The sequence below is a fragment of the Peromyscus californicus genome, unplaced genomic scaffold, assembly GCF_007827085.1.
Source record: "Peromyscus californicus insignis strain IS unplaced genomic scaffold, ASM782708v3 Scaffold_4__1_contigs__length_199733344, whole genome shotgun sequence".
Lineage (NCBI taxonomy): Eukaryota > Metazoa > Chordata > Mammalia > Rodentia > Cricetidae > Peromyscus > Peromyscus californicus.
Genome location: NW_026294562.1, coordinates 46,342,052 through 46,364,708, shown reverse-complemented (window position 1 = coordinate 46,364,708; position 22,657 = coordinate 46,342,052). Strand labels below are relative to the sequence as shown.

At 43.8% G+C, this 22,657-nt stretch overlaps 1 protein-coding gene across 4 annotated transcripts in view; it reads right to left on the bottom strand.

Moving 5' to 3' along the window:
- Cep78 (centrosomal protein 78) overlaps window positions 1-21,725 on the bottom strand; it is a 59,776-nt gene extending 38,051 nt beyond the window's left edge. For 2 of the 4 annotated variants that reach the window (XR_008222945.1, XM_052761313.1), the window contains exons 1-11: window positions 20,571-21,725; window positions 17,660-17,832; window positions 17,496-17,568; window positions 16,484-16,587; window positions 14,631-14,805; window positions 11,385-11,498; window positions 9,753-9,817; window positions 9,319-9,430; window positions 4,362-4,500; window positions 3,981-4,026; window positions 1,130-1,258 (exon numbers count right to left, since the gene is read on the bottom strand). Coding sequence is in view for 3 of the 4 variants with exons in the window: in XM_052761313.1 (XP_052617273.1) it covers window positions 1,130-1,258; window positions 3,981-4,026; window positions 4,362-4,500; window positions 9,319-9,430; window positions 9,753-9,817; window positions 11,385-11,498; window positions 14,631-14,805; window positions 16,484-16,587; window positions 17,496-17,568; window positions 17,660-17,832; window positions 20,571-20,823 (1,383 nt within the window). In the remaining variant the exon portion in view is untranslated. The remainder of the gene's footprint in view (window positions 1-1,129; window positions 1,259-3,980; window positions 4,027-4,361; window positions 4,501-9,318; window positions 9,431-9,752; window positions 9,818-11,384; window positions 11,499-14,630; window positions 14,806-16,483; window positions 16,588-17,495; window positions 17,569-17,659; window positions 17,833-20,570) is intronic. The other 2 variants (XM_052761311.1, XM_052761312.1) reach the window with 2 other exon arrangements.
- Between the last annotated feature and the right edge of the window lie 932 nt (window positions 21,726-22,657).

The following is a 22,657-nucleotide window of genomic DNA, read 5'->3' as shown; positions in this document are numbered from 1 at the left end:
CAACTTACTACAAACCAGCAAAGAAAACAGTATGCTGAAGCACAAAAATGTGCTATGGAAGTAATTTTCCCTTCTGTCTACCCAACAGAAAAATGGAAAGGCACTAGATGCCGGGTTTTAAAGTGTAGTTTCTTAATTTTTTAATATCGTGAAAGGGGAATATCAGTAGCAAAAGTTTTTCCAAAGCCGGGTGTGGTGGCTGACATGGGAGGTTAGGAAAAGACCAGGAATCCAAAGCCAGCTTGAGGTACAGTGACTTCAAGGACAGCTTGAGCTATGTAAGACTCTATCTCAAAACAAAAGAACCTCTGTTCAATTTTACTTCTACTAAAAACAAAGTTACATTTCCCCATGATAAGAGAGCTCAGCTAGCACTATCAATTCCCTAGTCTTTAAAATAACAGCGCTGGGCTGAGGAGACAGCCAGTGAAAGTCAGGACACACATAAGGACCTAAGTGTGGTACTCAGAACATGGAAAAAGGCCGGGTGTGCAGTGCACACTCACAATCCCAGCACCCAGGAGGCAAGTGGGCAGATCTCTGGGGCTCACTGACCAGGCAGCCCAGCTTCACTGGCAAATTCTGGGCTGGTGAAAATCTGTCTCAAAACCAAACAACAACCTCCTCAAACAACAAACCCAATGTGGATGACAAGTGAGGACTGACGCTAAGGCGGTCCTCTGGCCTCCACCCCATGTATCCAAGTATGTATGCATGTACGTATGTATGCATGCATGTATACTTACACACACACACACACACACACACACACACACACACACACACACACACACACACACAAACGTGTACATACACACACACAGCACCGAATCAGCTGACTATGACATTACTCAATCTCCTTAAGTTTGTTTTATGACCACTAAAGTTCTCCTTACAGCTAGCATTCTAAGAGGAGGAAAAAAATAGTACTATGTTTTTACGATTATTTTGTGAGGTATACACACTTTCATCTCACCCTAATCTTCTTCACCCGAGTAGAGTAACAGTTAGAACAGAGGGGCAAACAGAATTCCAACGTGCTGCCAGGGCCTGTTTCACAATCACGCTTTCGCCAAGAAGCAATCACAATGAAATGGTCTTCTGTACCTTAAAAGGAACAGCTGTGTACCTGTAATGTTTTTTGTCTGATGCTGGTTTTCTGAGGTTCTTCGTGGACACTTTCTGAGGAATCCTCAACCTCATCAGTTTCTGAGGATGAAGGACTCTCTACCGTCACAGTCACAGGAAAATCTGATTGCTTAAACAAAGAGGACATGACTTATTAATGCCATAAGCCAAACACTAAACACACAGAGGCCATCTAATGAAATTGACCTGTCTGAAATATCTAGTTATTACCTATAAAGGGATCTCACTGCTCCCTAGCCTAACACAATAAGTAACAGAAAACTGCCCCAACTTTGTTTTTTCTTTTTGGTTTTTCAAGACGGAGTTTCTCGGTGTAGCTCTGGCTGTCCTGGAACTTGCTCTGTAGACCAGGCTGGCTTTGAACTCAGAGATCCGTCTGCCTCTGTCTCTGCCTCCCTAGTGCTGGGATTAAAGGCGTGTACCACCACCACCCAGCTACTAACTTATTCTTGCTATTATTACAGAATTTTTACTACATAAGGCTGATTACTGGTTGGCATTGTCCATATTACTTTGCTAAATTCCTCCTAGATAAATCAAGTGAAGAGGCAGGACAAACACTTTTTTTCAGGTCAATTCTTGTACTACAGATGATAAATTTACTCTCTAATGTGAGACATGAAGAGTATGGAAGTATAATTTTTAGGAGAAAAAGAATGAACAGAATATAAAGCCAATAAGCTTATCTGTAACTGATAAATGCTAGAATGGTTTTAAAAACTAAGTCACGGGGCTGGAGAGATGGCTCAGAGGTTAAGAGCACTGACTGCTCTTCCAGAGGTCCTGAGTTCAATTCCCAGCAACCACATGGTGGCTCACAACGATCTATAATGAGATCTGGTTCCCTCTTCTGACCTGCAGTCATACATGCTATATACTAAATAAATAAATCTTAAAAAAAAAAAAAAAAAAAAAACTAAGTCACATACATATATACAACCCACCAAACACCTCATCTTCACTTCTCTGCACCGCAAACTAGTGTAGTAACAGACAGTATGGTTCTCCTGTCAGCTTCGACAACAACCAATGTGATTAGAACCCCACTGAAAATGTACAGACTGAGGCAGTGCAGGGGCAACTCTGCGGGATACGCAAGCCTTCGGTGACAGCACGAGATGACGCCGGAACGGTTCGGTGTGCACAGCCTAGTGCTGACACCGGGCGGCACATTAGCCGTTCTCCTCCCTTCTTCGAGAATCTGTGACCTCCATGAACAGGAGGACGCAGCACTCTGACAGAAGTAGCCTGTCCCAGAACTGAGGCAGTGGGAAAGTGCTGGGAGATGCTGGCAAAATGGCTTTACCAGAGGCCATGGGAGTACTGAGCAGGTAACAGCTAGTGTTCAGCATTAATAACTCTCTGACGGGGAGCCCCACCTGGCAAAGCTGTGGGGTCACTGACTGTAAATGACTGGTTGCTTCTCTCTGTCATTTTTCTCATATGCCACTACATTTCTTCCCTAGTAACAGCTATGGTATTTTTTCACACTGCTTGTGGGTTTATCTCATAGAAATAATCCATCTTTGGGCACACATATAGCTGTGGATGATCAGGAAGATGATTTCTGCTTAAGCTCTATAATTCTGATGATAGAAATAATACTAGGATATTTTTCATAACTGACATAGGAAAGTAACAGTATTCTCAGTCACAAAGACAGATAATTTTAGACCTCAGAATAAATTCAAAACACACTAGCTGTCCCTGCAAATAAAATACAAAAGGACAAGTTCCCAGGTGTTTATTGCTGAATCAAGGTCAGACACGAAGCAACTTTGGTAGACATAAGCCCCTGCAGTAATTGATTTTCTGCATATATTCCCACCACTCAAGGTTCAGCAAATAAACTGTTTATTGCTTAGGTCCTGGGTTTTATGCTACTTTCTGTCTGGGAACCCTGACCACTTAGAGCTATGATGGGGGAATGAATGTCTTTTTGTATGCTGTGAAAAAACGCTGCTCTGATTGGTTGATAAATAAAGCCATTTGTCCTATGGTAAGGCAGCTTAGAGGCAGGTGGAAAATCCAAACAGATAGAGAGAGAGAAGAAAGACAGAGAAGAGCAGACACTGCCAGCCGCCACCATGAAAAGCAAGATGTAAAGGTACTGATAAGCCACAAGCCACGTGGCAAAGTATAGATTTATAGAAATGGATTAATTTAAGATATAAGAACTAGATAGCAGGAAGCCTGCCATGGCCATAGTTTAAATATAATATTAGCCTGTGTGTGTTTATTTCGGTTCGAGCGGCTGCATGACCAGCGGGTGACAGAGGTTTGTCCTGACCACAGGCCAGGTGGTGCGACCTCCCTAGCCTGAGAAAAACTGTGTGGCTTATCATGGGTCATGAGAATGGGTTGGACTTCAAAAATGTAACATATAATTGTCCAGAGTTTGGCTGTTGAAGTGTGTGTGTGTGTGTGTGTGTGTGTGTGTGTGTGTGTGTGTGTGTGAGAGAGAGAGAGAGAGAGACAGAGACAGAGACACTGAAAGTGTGTAATGCATGCACATACCCAAAGCAACATTTCTAGAAAACTGCAACATTTTTAAGTGGTCATCCCTGTGACAGTAAGAAACTGTGGTCAAACCTAATTGTGAGCATCAGCTTATTTGTTGCCTGGAGAAATGGTATCTACAGATGGACCCACAAGGCCTCCCCAGTGTGTGTCATATACATATAACTGGACCATGGCACTGGGACAGGAATCGGAAAGCTTTAAATCCATTTATTTCAGGGAGGGACATCCATTTACAAAGCTCTATTCAGTGGACCCTGCACTTCTCCTACTCCAATCTCTTCTATGTTAGAAATATGACCCATACATACCTTCAGATGATTAGATACATCACGAGTTCTGTATAACGGAAAACCCCTAAAAGGATATCAACAAATAAGTTATATTTTGATGTATACACACTACGTGATTAAACTTATTTGCATTATATACAATACCCATATAGAACCAGAGTACTAAATACCTCAAAATAACCCACGGAAAAGCCTGAACAGATTGAGCAGAATGCCTTGGTGACAGGTTACTCAGATTGGTGGATACCGTCTGTTTTGTCGCCTTTCCTTAGGGCACTCCTTGGCAGAGGCTATGCGTGAGTCACCCCTCTCCACTTACACAATCAACAGGACTCCTTGTACCAGACGCTCCCAAGTGACAGCTGTCGGGACTAAGGCACAGGGCAGAGAACACCTCACCTGCTTCTTTTTGCACGTTCTGCAGTGCGCCACGGCAGGAAACCAGACACGCCCGGCGGCGGCAGAGACTGCGGAGTGTAGCCGTCATTACTGAGCCCCTGCTTTCTCCCGTTACTCACAGGTTTCTTTGTTGCTAACCCTGTGTTCAAGGACGTGACAGAAGGAAATCAGGATGCACTAAAGGTCTACAGATTACCATTCGCACACTCCTAACACAACACAAACAACAACTGACTGTGAGACCAAGGCTGTACAGTGTGAGTGATTTATAAACTTTGCTTTTTAAAACAGGGTTTCCCTGTGTAGTTCAGGCTACACTTGAAATCACAACCCGCCTGCCTGTGCCTTAAAAGTGTGTGGATTACAGGAATGCCTGCCAAAAAAGGCTGAAAGTTACTGAGTGGATGTTGTCCTCATTTCTACACGTGAGTTTAGAGAACACACACACACACACACAAAATATTAGATAAAAGAATGAAATGAGGGGCTTACCTTAAACTCAACACTAAGAGTTAAACATGAAATATTTGTAGCAGGTAAACCCATATATTGACACTAATTTATTAGAACAAATCATATATTAAAGTTCAAGTTTTTGTCTCTGATATCATTGAGAACAAATAACAAAGGTTTACTAAAACAGTTACATTTAATCTTATCCCTGGAGATCAAGAGTTCTAGACCAGTCTTAGTAAGATCCTATTTCAAAAAGAAAAAGTAATAAAAGTAAAATAAAACAGAAAGATCGTATATATTTATTTTTATATATATATATAATATATATATAAAATATATATATATCCCTCTGACCTGTTACACTGTGTAAGTTTAGCAGTGCTGAGATGTCATCTAAAATGAAGCATATGCAGTAAGTCATGTATTTCTTTTCAAGGTCATTTTTTTGAAAACCACACCGACTCGTGCATGTGTGCTGGGGCGTGCAGGTGGCCATTAGGGGACAACCTGCAGGAGTCAGCAATCTCCTTCCACCATATGGGAACTGAGACCTGAACCCAGGTCGCCAGGCTTGCTAACAACTGCCTTCGCCCGCCGCCGCCATCTCAGCGGCCCAAGACGGGTACTTCACAGAGTGTAACTCACCGATCATCACCACACAGTCCTGTACCACTTTCTGCATACATTCGTGCAACTAGTAAATTACAGGAACTCTGTTCAGTCTGTGCTACTGCGGTTTTCATTTTATTACTATTATTTTTTAAGACAAAGTCTCATGTAGCCCAGGCTAACCTCAAACTTGCTGTGTAGCTGAAGATCCCCTTGACCTTCTGATTCTCCTGCCTCTACCTCCCAAGTGCTTCTATGTTTATTTTTAAGTTAGTTACCTTTACAGAATAAACATTCTGGTCTATGGCAGTATATGTGTATCATTTCTTTGATTTTCAGAAAAATGTTAACATATTTTTAATTACAACTAAAAAAGTTTGTATGTATCTTGTTAGCTGAAAAAAAAAAAAAAACTATAGTAAAAGTTCTTATCAACTTCTTGAACATGTACTCCCAACATAACTATAATACAATTAACATACAAGCTCTGTCCTCACCGAACTCTACACAGCAAGGCCCTGGTCGGCTGACCTCCATGTCTCCAGGTAACTGAGGCAGCGAGCAACAAAGCCAAGCAACAAAGTTCCTCTCACTCGGTGGCCTCTAAACTGCAGCCACAGCTCCGCTCTCCCCAGGAACACGACGCAAATTCTTGCTCTTCCAATTGTCTCATGCCTGGCTACATATCATTACCACAAACACAGAAATGCACACACTGCACACCCTTTTTACTGCACTTTAGAATATTGTATCAAAGCACCAACTGAAATACTTTTAATACTTACTTATGTTACAAACTTTAGGTACTAGCATGATACTCCAAATCCCCACTTACACAGTCTATTTGACTGCTCTGAACTCAAAGCAGGCAGCCTACACTTTCTCTTCAAACAGCAAGCACTCAGAAACTGTTCAGGACACTCATTACTATTTACTACAAATTAACTGCTTAATTCAAATATACTTCTTTTTTAAGACAGGGTCTCAGTTCTGACTGGCCTGGAACTCACTATGTAGACCAGGCTGGCCACAAACTCGAGATTCACCTGCCTCTGCCTCCAGAATGCTAAGGTGCACCGTCATACACAGCCCACGTACATCTTTTAATAAAACAAACATCTTTTAATAAAACAAACTGCATTTCTATGGGTGTTTACAATGAGGTTTGTTTGTTTCGGCTCCATTAGAGGCACAGGAGGGGGAATCCCATGCTTAGTAAAAGGGAAAATCATTTAGGACCAATGGTCTCTTTACAAGTGAGAGATGGGCTTGGAGTCATATGCAGCACAGGACCAGGCAGAAGCTTGAGAACCAAAAAACCCCCACCAGTCAGATTTTAAAGTTATTTACTATTTAATTTTTCTCAATATTTCATCAACTTAAAACACCGACCCATCACCTCAGTGAAACTCTCTGAGTGCCTTAAAAAGCACAGCCCTGAATTGTAAGACCACAGTATAAAGTGACAGGATGTCAGTCACATCTGATTCATGGGGAACTTTATAGAAAACAATAGAAAGGAAAATGCATTTTTTCCAAGGATAACGGTCCTGGAGGTGCTCTTCAACTGTGCCACTGTTACGCTAATGTCTTTATGTAAAACCTGAACAAAAATCTTCAAACACATTTTTCTGCAAGTGTATTAAATGCGCATAAAATAAAAAAATCTCAACATTAACTACCTTTTTTTAAAAGATGGTGTGTGTGTGTGTGTGTGTGTGTGTGTGTAGCCCCTGGCTGTCCTGGAACTAGCTCTGTAGGCCAGGCTGGCCTCTGCCTCCTGAGTGCTGGGATTATGGGATTAAAGGCGTGAGCCACCACCACTTGGCTTCATTAGCAATATGTAAGTTCAATGCTACTATATTAAGCATCCGTTTTTTAAATTTCAGGTAAAGAAGTAAGCAAAACATTATTTTTATTATTGTTCAGGTATCTTGATATATATGACATCATACAAAGTCACCACAAACATCATTTTGGAAGTGGGTAACAGTAAACATAAAACTTATTTTGTTGCTTCTATTGTAGTCTTTATGGTTTTACCATAAAGACTTTGAAAATTCAAGAGCATTAAAAAAAAAAAAAAAGCCCCTTTCTTACTAGACCTGGATTCGTTCCCACTGTCATTCTTTCTAATCACATTAGGTGTGCTAAAGGTAACACACGTTCCAGAGCTGGAGTGTAGCTCAGCTGCTACAGTGTTTGCCCAGCACGTATAAGGCTCTAAATTACCTCCTTATTCATTACCACGTAAGACTAGGTATCGTGGAGCATGCATGTAACCCCAGCACTCAGGCCACCCATGGCTACACAGTGAATTCAAAACTATCCTGGGCCAAGACAAGACAAAGTGTTTTAGAAGATAAGTTACCGCCATGATTATGCCTATAACTCTAGCACTTAGGAGGCAGAGACCAGAGACCAGAAAGTCACTGCAAATTCAAAGCCAGTCAGAGGAAGACTCTGTCTCAAAAAAATATTAAGGACTTTTTAGAAATACAAAAATATCAGAGCCAAATTACATAAAAGATATATATTTAGAAGAACCTGAAGTTTATGCTATAGACATTAGTCTTCATCAGGTTTTCTCAATTATTATATGAGTATATGTGCCAGTGTGTGTGTGTATGTGTGGAAGGGGGGGTCCAGAATAACTTGTAGGAGCTGGTTCTCTCCTTCCACCTTGTGGGTTCTAGGGTGGAATGCAGATTGTTCTGCCTGAGGGAGGTGCCTTTACCTATGTGCCAGCAAGAACCTTTCAATTTGTACTCAATTACAAAACTAATAGAAGGCTTGAAGTTTAGATTAACTAATACTTAGAAGTTTATTTATATATATAACGCACACTAGAGACTTGTGCTGGCTAGTTTTATGTCAACTCAACACAATCCAGAGTCATTTGGGAAGAGGAAACATCAACTGAGAAATGCCCTCACAAGAATGGCCCATGGGCTATTTTCTTAACTAATGATGGATGCAGTTCTGGGGTGGTCCTGGGGCATCTAAGGAAGCAGGCTGAGCAAGCCACGAGGAGCAAGCCTGTATGCAGCATGCCCCATGGCCTCTGCCATCAGCTCCTGCCTCCATGTTCCTGTCCTGAGTTCCTGTCCTGACTTCCCTGGATGATGGACTGTGATGTTGTAGTGTAAACTGAAATAAACTCTTCCCTCCCCACGCTGCTTTTGGTCATGGCATTTTGTCCCAAAATAGAAACCCTAATGAAAACAAAAATGTTTTTCTAGCTGGGCATGGGGATGTTTACCTGGAACCCAAGACTTTAAGATAAGAGATCACAAGCCCCAGGGCAGTCTGGGAAACACAGCAAGAACAAATTTAAAACCAGCAAGCCTTCCCAAAGTGTTCCAGCAGAAACTTGTCTTTAACATTGCTTTACATTAAGGCTTTTACAGCACTAAAATGTGTTATCCGATTCAGTCACTTTAAAAAAAAAAAAAATCAACCTGTGGATGTGGCTCAGTGATAGAGAACTTGCCTCCCATGCATGGGGTCCTGGGTTCTATCCCCAGCAACTGTTTGCTAAACCAGCATCAAAGGGCATTCTAAATCTCAACCGTGCATCATGAAAAATAATCACCACTTGGGAGACAGTCAAGATGATGAATATTTAAAAAAAAAAAAATCAAACAGTAATGGTAGTTAGTTAAAAAAACAAAAAAGAAAAACAGAAATCCTTCCAAATGATTCATTTAATACTTCTACATGCCATGAATTTTCATAACCTAGATTAGAATAACTATAGTTTAGGCCTCAGAATATGCTGTCATCAACATTGGTTATTACCGAAGAGATGAGACTTGAATATTAATGTCCTAAAAACATGCTAGGTGTAAGTTGTGGTGCCACTAAAAAGCCAAGACAGACAGTCAGTTACCGATTCTAATGGTAGCTTTTCCTTTCCGACTGTTTCCAAGGACAATCGTTCTCTTTCTCTGCTTCGCGGTTTTCGGCGGCTCCTTCACTGATGGGGACGTTATCCACTGGTACTGGAAGAGAGAGCCAGGGGACGTCAGCTATGGGTCACAAGAGGACCCCACTTTAACTGGGCATGAGGAAGATATTTTACACGAATAAAGCTTTGCAATTTGCAGTTCTCAGATCCCAAATGAAATAATGATACAATATTTAAAAACAGAGAGAAAAGCCCCCTGATTTGGGGGCAGCTGTGCTCATCACTACACCACCAATGTGCCATAGCCATTGGGTTTTACGTCAGACAGCAGAAAAGGATCTTGGCAGTTTTACTAAAAGCAGAAGAAAACTGTAATTACAGAGACCTTCTTTTCGTAGGACTGAAACAAGTTATACCTCTGACTTGGCACTCCTTCCATTCTGGAGAACTTTTTTGATAACCGCTTTCATCACAGAATGGTCTAAAGTAAAAGAAACGTGAGACTGTTCAGGTGTTTTCCAGTGACTGACCACTCCCACTAACAACAGAAGTCCACTAACCACTGCTTTTCCCATAAACCACCTAAAGCACAGACTCATTTCTGCTTCTGAGCGCTCCTCTTCCTCACACACTCAGTTAACTGTAACGCTTTGCCTACATCCACCAGCACTTTAGGTCTGAAGTGGCTTTGGAAGCCTCTGCACAGAAACCAGAGGTTGCACCAAATGACAACTAATATAGCCAAACCAAAGTCATGATATGGCCTCAACGATGCTCCTCTCCAGCTTCCCTTTCTCAGTAAACGGCACCAGCATCTTGTCCAGGACATCTGAAAACAACTACTTCCTCCATAGCCAACATCTAATCTGCCTGCAAATCTTCTTACTCCCTGTTTCAACCTTCTGGCATCCTCCAGCCCTTCCACCATGAGCTAAGCCACAATCCCCTCTGGCTTGGACTTCTAGGCCAGCCTCCTAACTAGTCCCCATCTCTTCTCCCTGGCCCCACTACTATCCTCCACAGCACGGTCACCTGACTGAAACACTACTCAGATCATGCCTTTTCTACCTCAACTTTGTAGAGGCGCTGTCAGCTCACTGAGACCAGCCATGCCCTTACCCTGGCATTGAAGACCTTACACTATCAAGTCCCTGGCCCTGTTTGACCACACAGTGCATCAGCTTCTCCCACAGGTTTTCTTTTTCTTAGAGATTCATTTATTAATTTATTTGTATGTTTGTCTGTCTGCTTGCTTGTTTGGGCACCAAGTGCATGCAGTGGCCATGGAGGCCAGAAGGGGGCAATGGATCCCTTGGAACGGCAGTCACAGGTGGTTGTGAGCAGTTGGCGTGGGAGCTGGGAACCAAACCTGGGTTATCTGCAACCACAGGAAGTGCTTTAACTACTGAGCCATCCCTCCAGCCCCAGCCTCCCTTTTCCTCAAGTACTCCATCCATCCTGCCATCTCGTACCTATACGCTGACTGCTTCCGTGTCCCGCAATGCACCTCCCTCAGAACATCCACGGCACACTCTTCTTCTCTTCACTCTGTTTTCCACTTACGTGTGAGTTCTCCAGCTGAGTTCCCCATCTGTCTTCTTAAATTATCTTTGCACTTTCTACTATCTGAAATTCTTTATCTACTTATACATTTACATTTGAACCCCCTTACCAATGGAGAGCAAGACTTTGTCTAGCTAGTACACTGTAAAATGCTTAATATCTGAACCAATGTTTTGACACATACAAGATTTAAAATTTCTCTACAAATTAGCAAACAAATGAAATGTTCTTTCCAAGAGTTCAGAGATTCAGGGGGACGTGAGGAGAGTGCTCTTGATAGAATCAGTCTTATTATCTGGGCTCACTTGGAATAAGTAGCCACCAGAACAATTAGTTTCCAAGTATAAATCATTTAAAGCAATGTATTATCTGATAAAAGCACAAAATTACAAAACTAGAAAATAAACATTAAGTTTTAAAATTTTTCATGACACAAATTGACTTCGTTATGCCATTTGTTAATTAATTTTAAAGAGATGACATACTGATAAGTGGGTTTTTTCTTATATCCAGAACGACCAGGGTTCTGTTGGTCTCGAGGGCCTCCAATAAAGCCTTGGCTCCTTCACTGCTGAGGCCACACTGCTGCAGGTCAAGCGCTGTTGACAAAGACAACAGGTCACTTGCTGACTCCACACAGTTTAACATACAGACAGTTCTCATTCATGTTTAGGACATTCCTGAACAAGACTAGTCACAGCGGTGTTTAAATCTTGGGTATTAAAAAAAAAAGGAAATCAGAAAAGCATATGAAACCATACAATAAAAAAAAAACCTCTTCTATGATGTGTTACAGTGACCTTACCCCAGCCCCAAGCTAATAATAATAATAATAATAATAATAATAATAATAATAATAAAAAACTCCCCACTACATGAGAGAAAGGATCACACAATGAGTATCATTTCATGATTAACAAGGATGTTCATGGCAGTGTAAACAATGCACTTAATTCTTGGACTCATAATCCTGAATTCCAAAGAAATCTCAGAAAACTACACTTTAAGAAAGAGAGAGGCTGGAGAGATGGTTAAGAGTACTGCTGCTCTTCCAGAGGACCTAGTTTCCATTCCCAGCACCCACATGGCAGTGCACAACTGTCTGCAATTCCAGTCCCAGGAGATCCAGTGCTCTTCTATGGCCTCTGTGGGCAGTAGGTATGACTGTGGTATACAGACATACATACAGACAAAACACCACATCAATAAATAAAGAGTTCCTGCCCTGACTTTCCTTTAGGAAGGACTGCAAACTGTAAGTTAAAAAAAAAAAAAAAAAAAACCTTTCTTTCCCAAGTTGTTTTGGTAAGTGCGCTAGTTTGACTAAGAATGGCCCTCATAGGCTCATATATTTGGTCACTAGGGGTAGGCTTTGAGGTGTCAAAAGCCCATGCCACAGGGCGGTGGTGGCAAACACCTTTAATTCCAGCACTCAGAAGGAAGAGGCAGGTGGATCTCTGTGAGTTCGAGGCCAGCCCGGTCTACAGAACGAGATCCAGGAGAGGTACCAAAACTACACAGAGAAACCCTGTCTCAAAATATATATATATCCCATGCCAGGCCCAATGTCTCTCTCTCTCCCTGCTGCCTGCAGATCAGGATATAGAACTCTTAGCTACTTTCCCAGCTGACAATGTGACTACACCTCTGAAAGTGTAAGCAAGCCCCCAACTAAATGCTTTCTTTTGCAAGCGTGGCCTTGGTCATGGTGTCTCTTCACAGCAACAGTGACTAAGGACAGTAAGTCTTCCAGCACAGCAATAGATAGTAGACTAGACTAAGAAAAAGGAACAAAGGCAGCCTTGCACAAGCTGGAGAGAGCTGACTCTAAAACTGATCTGCCCCCTGCCTGACTCTGGACTTTCCAAGGCCCCAGAACTAGCAGAAATAAACTCCTGCTGTTTAAACCACTGGTTTATAGCACTCTATAACAGCCCAAACTAAGACACCTCTTGACACAGAAGAAAGGTATACCTAACTAACCAAACAACCCAGAGCCAGTAAATGTCACCAGAACATCAAATGAAGCCCACCTATAGTGATGAACCCTGGGGTAGCAAGGTGACAGGCAGTAAAGGCACTTGCTGCCAAGCCCAACAGTTCCGAGATAGTTGATTACAGTGTGTAAAGATGTGTCACTGTGACTGGTTTAATAAAAAGCTAAACAGTCAATAGCTAGGCAGGAGGTATAGAGGGGCTTCTGGACAGAGAGATGGGGTGATATTGTGTTCCCCAAAATACTGTGCACCCTAATAAACTTATCTGGGGTCAGAGAACAGAACAGCCACTAGACAGACATAGAGGCTAGAAAATGGTGGCACTCACACCTTTAATCCTAGCCTTCTGGAGGCAGAGATCCATCCGGATCTCTGTGAGTTCAAGGCCACACTGGAAACAGCTAGGCATGGTGACTCACACCTTTAATCCCAGAAAGTGATGGCAGAAAGCAGAAAGGTATATAAGGCATAAGGACCAGGAACTTAAAGCCGGTTAAGCTTTTAGGCTTTTAGCAGCAGTTCAGCTGAGATTCATTCTGAATGAGGACTCAGAGGCTTCCAGTCTGAGGAAACAGGATCAGCTAAGGAACTGGTGAGGTGAGGTAGCTGTGGCTTGTTCTGCTTCTCTGATCTTCTAGCATTCACCCCAATATCTGGCTCTGGGTTTGCTTTTATTAATAAGACGTTTTAAGATTCGTGCTACAGAGAGAGCTCTGGGAAGAAGAAAGGGGGAGTCGCCAGACAGATGTTGAGGAAGCAGAGTAAAGGTAACCGAGCCACGTAAAATAACGTAGATTAGAAGATATGGGTTAATTTGTTATAAGAGCTGGTGGGACAAGCCTAAGCTATAGGCCCATCTTTCATAATTAATAATAAGTCTCCGTGTTGTTTTTTGTGAGCTGGCGGCCCAAAGAAAAATCTGTCAACATCAGGCCACTCAAGTTTCATCCTTGGAGCCTTCATGTTTGGAAGGAGAGATCAATTTTGGCAAGTTGTCCTCTGACCTCCACCTGCGCACTGTGGCAGGACATGTACTTGGAGCACACCCTAAGTAAATAATACATGGTTTGTTTTGGTTTTGTTTTGTTTTTTTAATCTTAAAATTAAAATAGCAGCCAGCACTCAGGAGGCAGAGGCAGTTAGATCTCTGGGAGTTCAAGGCTAGTCTGACATACACAGCAAGTTCCAAGCTAGCCAGGGCTATCTACTAAGACTGTCTAAAACAGACAAACAAACACCCCACATATATAGTATATATATTTGATTATATATTATATAGCATATATATTAAAATAACAGCAAACTGTTGATTATTTACGTAAAGATCATATATGAAAATCCTTTAAAATGTGCATATAGCAAAAAAAAATTTTGTGGTACTATGTGGCACGCAAGGGCACCTGCATTCTAGATAAGGCTGGTGCTGAGCTCAAAACTGAGTACTAGATCACACACACACACACACACACACACACACACACACACACACACCCCTACCTGTAAACAAAAATAGCAGGGTTATAAAACATCAAGTTTGCTATAACTATTGCTATAATCTCTAAATGTACAAACATCTATTTTTTTAAAGGCTGAAAATATGCCTAAATGAACAGTAGTTACTTCTAGATGTTTTGATTACAGGTAACACTGTTTTCTATGGAGAATATATATGACTTTAAAGGTACAAGAAAAGCTACTGGAGGATTTTCCATTTCTGAAGCTCATTTAACTTACCTCTAAGCCACAAATCCTCACTAAGAGAGTCTGCAAAAGCACTTGCACCCTGGTCACCAATCAGCGTGTTGCAATTCAGCGTGATGCGCCTTAAGCCAGCCATGCCGTCAAAATCGGGCCTCCTGTAGCGAAGACTCTCAGCCCAGGTTTCTTCGTGCCTTCTCATGGTCTGGTACTTCAAAGATAACAGCGTGGAGGGAGTCAGGTGCTGGAGAAGGAAACGGGAAACCTAAAGGGGAACTAGGCATGCTGATTTTACACACACCACATCCCCTAAATGCAAACATGCCACAGTCTGCCCTCAGAAGGGCCCAGCACAGGGCTCAAGTCGTGAGAATAGTCATGGGTAACTGCTGCTCAACCGTTATGTAAACCAACAACTCACTAAACTTGAACATCCAAAGAGAAGAGCACCTGTGACAGGACACTAAAGGGACTCATGTTAATGTCATTTTCCTATTCAGAGTAGCCACATGAGGCACTGAGCCACAGCAGGCGCTACACAGTGCTGCCTTAGGGAGGACAGCTCACGAGACCCTCAGAGTGAACGGCGACTTCACAGAGGTGAAGCAACGCGTCCATGCTCACAAGATACTACATGGGTCAGGGCTTCCCATCCACACTTAGCTATTCAGTAGGTGAGGCAGGCGCATCAGAGGTCCAGTGTCTCTCAGGGCTACAGAGTGAGCTCAAGGCCAACCTAAGCAACTTAATGACAACCAGTCAAAAATGCTGGGCTATATTTCAGTGGTAGAGCACTTGCCTAAGGTGTGAAGTCTTAGTTCAATCCTCAACATAAAAACAAATACCATTCCCCAAAAACCAAAACAACAAAAACCTCACAAAATCAAATCACCACACGAGAAAACAGAATCCATGCTCTTGACCATTATTTATCAGAAGGGTCAAAGCGTTTACTTTGTAAAGGTCCAAAAATAAACGTTCTCAGCTCTGTGGGTCTGAAACCAACTACTGAATTCTCCTGACATAAGGCAAAAGTAGCCAGCTACGACACAGACAACTAGGCGGGATTGTGTTCCTCAACACCCTTACTTGCAAAAAACATGTGACAGAACCAGGCAGTGGTGGCGCATGCCTTTAATCCCAGCATTCGGGAGGCAGAGCCAGGAGGATCTCTGTGAGTTCAAAGTCAGCCTGGTCTACAGAGCAAGATCCAGGACGGGCACCAAAACTACATGAAGAAACCCTGTCTCAAAAAACCAAAAAATAAATAAATAAATAAATAAATAAAAGCCAGCCAAGGGGACACAAGGTGACACACACACCTCTAATCCAGCAGTTGGGAGGCTGAGGAAAGAGGACTGAGGCAAGTTCCAGGCTACCATGGGCGACACAGCCAGTCCAAGCAGCCTGGAGCACACAGCAATGTCCTGTCTCAACCCCTACTAGCCCCAAACAAGCAAGCAAACAAACAACAAAAAAACCTACAAAAAAGGCTTCGTGTCAAATTGGTAAGTACCTTTAGTCCTAAAGTAGTAGTTATAAGATTTATAAGGAATTTATGAACTGTTTTTATTAGTTTATAAATCACAATAGAGTGGCGTCAGTATCTGGAGACTGTAACAGTATGAGGTTTCCTTCAGTGCTGCCACGTTTCAACAACCAAAATAACAAAGAAGTATTATACTTTGAAGTCTCGTTTCTAAGATTACGTGGTATCTTTAAGAGGCAGAATCCCAAGCTGAACAACGGTTACATCATGCGATGAAACTCAAACTGCAACCTCCGTATGGATAAAAGAAAACAAACAAACAAAAAACCTCACTGCAACCCCATACCAGAGCAGTATGTGCCTCAACCACATCAGTCACTCAAGCTGAACGGACAGTCACCTTTAAGATCTTGGCTATGTGACCGGCGCCTTGCCATGTCAGATTACATCCTGTGAAGTTGACGGTCTTGAGAGTGGCAGAGTTCTTTATCCCTTGACAAACAACTAAAAGGAAGAGAAAAAGGCACACAGTGAGGCCGAGAGCCCGCCGACCTGCCAAGCGTGGCTTATGCACTGTCCTCGGTCTATGCTAGTTTAGAGACTACAGACGCCTACAATCACTCTACAGCCCTCCCTGGCACTAACAGAGTGGCTGCAATTTGTCAGTGACAAAGCACTGTTCTAAATTACAGCAAAGGCTTGATTCTACTAACTTGCCAAAACTGAACACTTTAAATATTGATATACGGACATTACAATTGCATTATACAGCTGGGATAGTGGTGCACGCCTTTAATCCCAGCACTTGGGAGGCAGAGGCAGGTGGATCTCTCTGAGTTCGAGGTCTACCTGGTCTACATAGAGAGTTCTAGGCCAGCTGGAGCTACATAATGAGACCTTGTCTCAAAAACCAAAAATAACTGCATTAGAGTTGCTCTACTTGGAGATGGTCGTGTCTTTTTGTTCTCTTTACCCTACTCTTGCCCTCACAAATATTTCTCTCTCTTTTTTTAATTTTTCGAGACAGGGTTTCTCTGTGTAGCCCTGGCTGTCCTGGAACTCGATCTATAGACCAGGCTGGCAAAGGCCTGCCTGCCTCTGCCTCCCAAGTGCTGGGATTAAAGGTATGCACTACCATGCCTGGCTCCCACAAATATTTCTTAAAGGAAAACCATAAACTATGAGCAGACACAAACAGCTTGATTTATGGCATTTCACAACCTTAAAGAAAGCGCAGACAGTCTTAGGCATGATAAGCTTTCCCGGTAGCAGTGAGAACAGATCAGCATCTGAGCAGGCGCAGGAGGCAGCTCAGGCCGAGCAAGCAGCCCACCAAGGCAGACAGGGGTCACCAGAGCACACAGGCAAAATGACAGCAGCCTCACGGGAAACAGTTAAATGACTTGACTCACTTTCTAAGCCTCCATCTCCAATTGGACAATTGGCAAGAGACAGGTGCACCAGAGAGGCTGATTTACTCAATCCCTTAACAGAGGAAAAAAGTAAAATATGAATTGCATATTTTCCCACCAAAACCAGCTACCAAGTGTCTGCGGGTCACATGAACAAGGCTTACCTTTGTTAGAACAGCCAAATCCCTCTCTCTCAGAACCAGCCCATTTAGCTCCAGATTTCTTAGCACACTTGATGAACTCAGGCAGCCTTTAAGAGCCTTACATAACTGGAAGCTCACGTCCTTGGATCTTACCGCAGGAACCCGATTTCTGCAAACTCTGTGTGTATCAGAATCTAAAACAAATTCATTGTAAAATCAGTGATGTCAGCCATACAATTTTAGTCTTCAACTCCTAAGCACTGAAGTACAGAAATGAACCATGTCCTTAAACAGAAAATTCAAAGCCGCATGAGATATAGAAACATAAACCATGCATGGCATGGTTTCTTACGGAGGCAAAGAATCTACACCCAAGGGATGTCTTCAAGAAAACCCTCAATTTGCATATAGGAGAAAGAGGGAGAGTAGACTGTGCAGAGGGTTCCAAGCCTGACACCTGCTGGACAGTATAAATACTGCAGGTGTGAGGGACCCTTCAGGATAGAAAAATGAAATTCCAAGGCTGAGGCAAGTCTGCAAGAGTTGGCTTTTTTGACACAGGTGATGAGGACCAAGGTTGCCATTAGTACAGTGAAAATGGTTAGAAAATATGCCCCGCTCTAGGACCAATACACAAAGGGAATGACCAGGGAGAGGCACAGTTAGGAAATACACCCCTTCCAGCAGGCTTAGCTAGAGTGTAGCTCGTATTCCAGTGCCTCTGTAAAGGAGGCAGACGCTGCAGCCAGTATGTGCTGGATCTGGGCTGAGTGAGATCCTCTGCACAGAGGGAAACTGAGTTCAGGAGCAGCAGGGCCAGCCAGGAGTTTCTTCAACAGTACAGGCTGACACAGTTGAGAGATCAAGTGTTAAAATCTACAGTCTAGACCCACTAGTCCTGGATGCAGGACATGGAAACACTGCCAAGGACGTCTGAAGGGAAATGGTCCACAGTCTCCTGACATTCAGCATAAAACACTGGGCAAGATTACGTACGCCTGCCTAGATTCTAAGGCATCTCTCATCTTTCCTTCAATTTGGGTCATTACAATGGCAGTCCAGGGGTCCCTCAGTGGTACAATACTGTCCTTGAAGAAGGGTCACAGATGGTGCTCATCTCACACCCAAGCCAAGGGCCAGGCTCTCAAATAATCACTTCTCCTCCAGGCGGTAGTGGTGATGCATGCCTTTAATCCCAGCACTCGGGAGGCAGAGGAAGGTGGATCTCTGTGAGTTCGAGGCCAGTCTGGTCTACAGAGTGAGTTCCAGGATAGTTAGGACTGTTACACAAAGAAACCTTGTCTCAAAAAACCAATCATCATCATCATCATCATCATCATCACGTCCAGCTTATCACATCTTCTCTCTCAGCTGGTAACCTGCAGACTGCGCTTTAATCCTAAGAATCCACAACAGGCTTGTTTCAATGGCTTGTCAGATGTGTGAGAATTAAGAGTTCAAAATATGAAATTCAAACCCTCGGTTGCCTTCAACACCTGTTTCCCTTACATGATACAACTCTTTAAAAAAAAAAAAAAATGGGGCTGAGATGGCCAATGGATGAAAGTGTGCGCAAGGAAAATGGTGAGGTGAAAGCCAGTAATCCCTGGGAAGCAACAAGAGATGGTCCCTGGGGCAAACTAGCTAGCCAGACAATGGAATCAGCAAATCCCCTGAGTTCAGAAAACAAAAACAACCCTGTCTCAGTAAATAAACTGGAAATCAATAGAGGAAGATACCCAATATCAATTTCTAGCCTCCATGCACATGAGAACGTGTGTGTTTACACACAAAAACGCACATGCGTGCACACACATGCCACATACATCCACACAAAAAATTATTTACAAATCTGAAAGAGGATGTGAAAAAGTAGGTTAGCTGCTGGGAAGACAGCTCAGCAGCGAAGGGCATTTGCTGTACAATCTGGAGGTCTGGAGTTCCAGATCCCAGCATCCACATAAACTAAGCCCCAGGGGCAAGGGCTTGTAACTCTAGTTCGGAAGGGGGCGGAGACAAGCGAGGACGGTTAGGGCTTCCTGGTTTCCAGCCAAGCTGAGAAAACAGCTTCAGGTTCAAGAGACAAAATAATGGGAGTGACTAGAGGACACCCAACACCTCTTCTGGTTTCCCTGTGGGTGCATAAGCTGATACTAAGATACACAAACACACCAATACTTTTAAGAAAAAAGTCAGTAAGGAACCATACATTTTGGATGGTAAATTTTTTGATTGCTGGGCAAGTGTTCATGAATGACTATAGAAGCACCACCAGAGACTTGGCTTGGGGGTTATAAACAATTTAAATACGAGAAACTTGCAAACATGTTATCTTCAGAGACGGCTCGGCCTTAGGCGTACTTGCTGTTCTTGCAAAGGACACAAGCTCGGTTCCCAGCACCCATATGGTGGCTCACAACCATGTGTAATTCTAGTTCCAGGAGTTCCAACCCCTTTTCTGGCACTGCACACACGTACATACACGAAAGCAAAACACTCACACACAATTTTCTAAAAATCATAAAAGACGTCCCTGAAGGGAATTTTTTTGTTTTGTTATACATTTTTTCTTTCCATTTTTAACCCCCTTCTTTTCGGTATTAGGCTTGCAATGAAGAGTGTGGGGAGATCGTAAATGTAAAGCCCTAAAGGAAAGAAGGTGGGGACATTCATGGTTAAACCATTAGCTAAATTATACTATATATTCCCCTCGGGGAGCATAGTTGATCATCCTCCTCGCTGTGATAAGCGCCAATCTCGAGCCCTACTCCCTGTCTTGACTACTCCTCCAGCCAACCGCCAGAGGCGGCCGCCTGCAAGGGAGGCGGCGGCAGACATCCCTTTGTGGATGGGGTGAGGCCGGCTTCGCAGGCTTCTGGTGCACCGGGCTCCCTCCTCTCAGACCGAACCCTCGCACCTCCCGGCTGCAGACCTGTCTCCCCGAGCCAGGGTTGGAAGGAGCTCTTGATGGCCACCAGCGGCAGGTCGCGGTTCACCCTGAGCGTGCTGAGCAGCGGCGCCCAGTCCACCATGCGCAGCCGATCGGCATTGAAGTCCAGCACGCCGTCCCGCAGGCAGGAGCGCACGGCCGGCAGCGGCACCGAGTCCTGCAGCGCGCACAGGTACTCGTAGTGCGAGAAGAAGTCGGCCGCGCAATCGCGCCGCAGCTTCACTGAGTCGATCATGACCCCGCCGCAGCTCGAGGGACACCACCTGCCGCCTCGCGCCTCCTCCCGCCGCGCCCCGGGCGGTTGGCGCCTGCTCCGCCCGCTCTCCGCGCCAGGGCTGCCGTTCCGGCCACCGGCGAGCTCCCGCGGGCGGGCGGCGGGCGGCGCGCGCACACCGCGCTGTGCGTCGGCGCGCTCACTGTGCGTCAGCGCGCAGGCCACGCCCACCAGGGTGCGCCAAGGCCTGTGAGGTAGTGAAGGCTCTGCTGATCGATGCCCTGGTTCGGATGGAATGATGTATCTGAGAAAAGATGCTTAGGAGCACTCCACTGCTTATGCTTCCTCGCCGAGATAATTCACAAGAGGGTTTTCCCAACGCCGTATGCAAACCAGGAGGCTTCCGTCGTTTCCTCTCTACTTTGGGTTAGACAAAGCTGGAGTTTAGCTTACTTCGCATTTTCCATTGATACTGGTTTTCAATGTTACTTCTGTAAATGTACTTGAGGGCGACTCCTGTATCACAGAGAGACCATTTAATGATTTTAGTAGCGTCAGGAACGTTCGGCATTGTAACTATGGAAAGTGAACTTAGGATTCATGCAGCAATGGTGTGGTTCAAAGTTATATGCCTAGGCATTTTCATGTTATTTAGTTGTATATTAAAATGATATCCTCTGGGCAGAAGCAAAGTTAATTCTCGGTAATAAATACAACATTCTGTTTCAGTCCTTTTAAGGATTTGTTTACGGGTATGTGCCTGTTATGCTAACTGTGTGCAAGTGCCCAGAGAGGCCAGAAGACGGCATCCGATCTCCCGGAGCTGCTGTTAATAGGTGGTGGTGAGCTGTCCAGTGTCCAGTGTGGGTACTGGGAACCAGACTCAAAGACTGGAAGAAAAGCAAATGAACTTAAGGGATGAACTGTCTCTCCAGTCCCCATTTCAGTTACTTTTTTTTTTCTGGTTTTTCGAGACAGGGTTTCTCTGTGTTGTTTTGGTACCTGTCCTGGATCTCACTCTGTAGACCAGGCTGGCCTCGAACTCAGAGATCCTCCTGGCTCTGCCTCCCGAGTGCTGGGATTAAAGGTGTGCGCCACCGCCGCCTGGCTACTCAGATACTTTTTTTTTTTTTTTTTTTTTTTTTTTGGTTTTTCGAGACAGGGTTTCTCTGTGTAGCTTTGCGCCTTTCCTGGAACTCACTTGGTAGTGCAGGCTGGCCTCGAACTCACAGAGATCCGCCTGGCTCTGCCTCCCGAGTGCTGGGATTAAAGGCGTGCGCCACCACCGCCCGGCAACTCAGATACTTTTTTTAGAAGATTTGTTTTTATTTTTATTCCTATTCCTGTTGTATGTGTGAATGTGTGCCATGTGTGCACAGTGCTTGGGGAGGCCAGAAGAGAGCGTCAGATCCCCGGGAGCTGGAGTTATAGGTTGTTGGGAGCTGCATAACATAGGTGCTGGGAACGGAACCCAGGTCCTCTGGAAGAGCAGTTAGTGCTCGTTAGGGCTAAACCATTTCTCTCGAACACTTAAAGAAGTTGATAAATTCCTGAGGTATGAGTTTGATTTGCTGTTTATAGGCAAGAGATGTTATGAATGATTGCCTAAATGTCCTGTTATTTGTAAAGTCTTTTGTGTCCACGTTCATTTCTTTTAAAGCTCAGTTTTGTAGTTTTTAGTCTGTCTGTCGTTGGCAAATTGTGAAGTGTTCCATAAATGCAGGACTTTTTCTTCACTTTTGTTCCTTTTGCATGAACGATGAAGGTGATAGCTAACACAGGTAACTAGTACTTTCTATCTCTGGGACATTGTTTTATGCATTATTTTATTTTACTTTTGATACGGTGTCTTGTT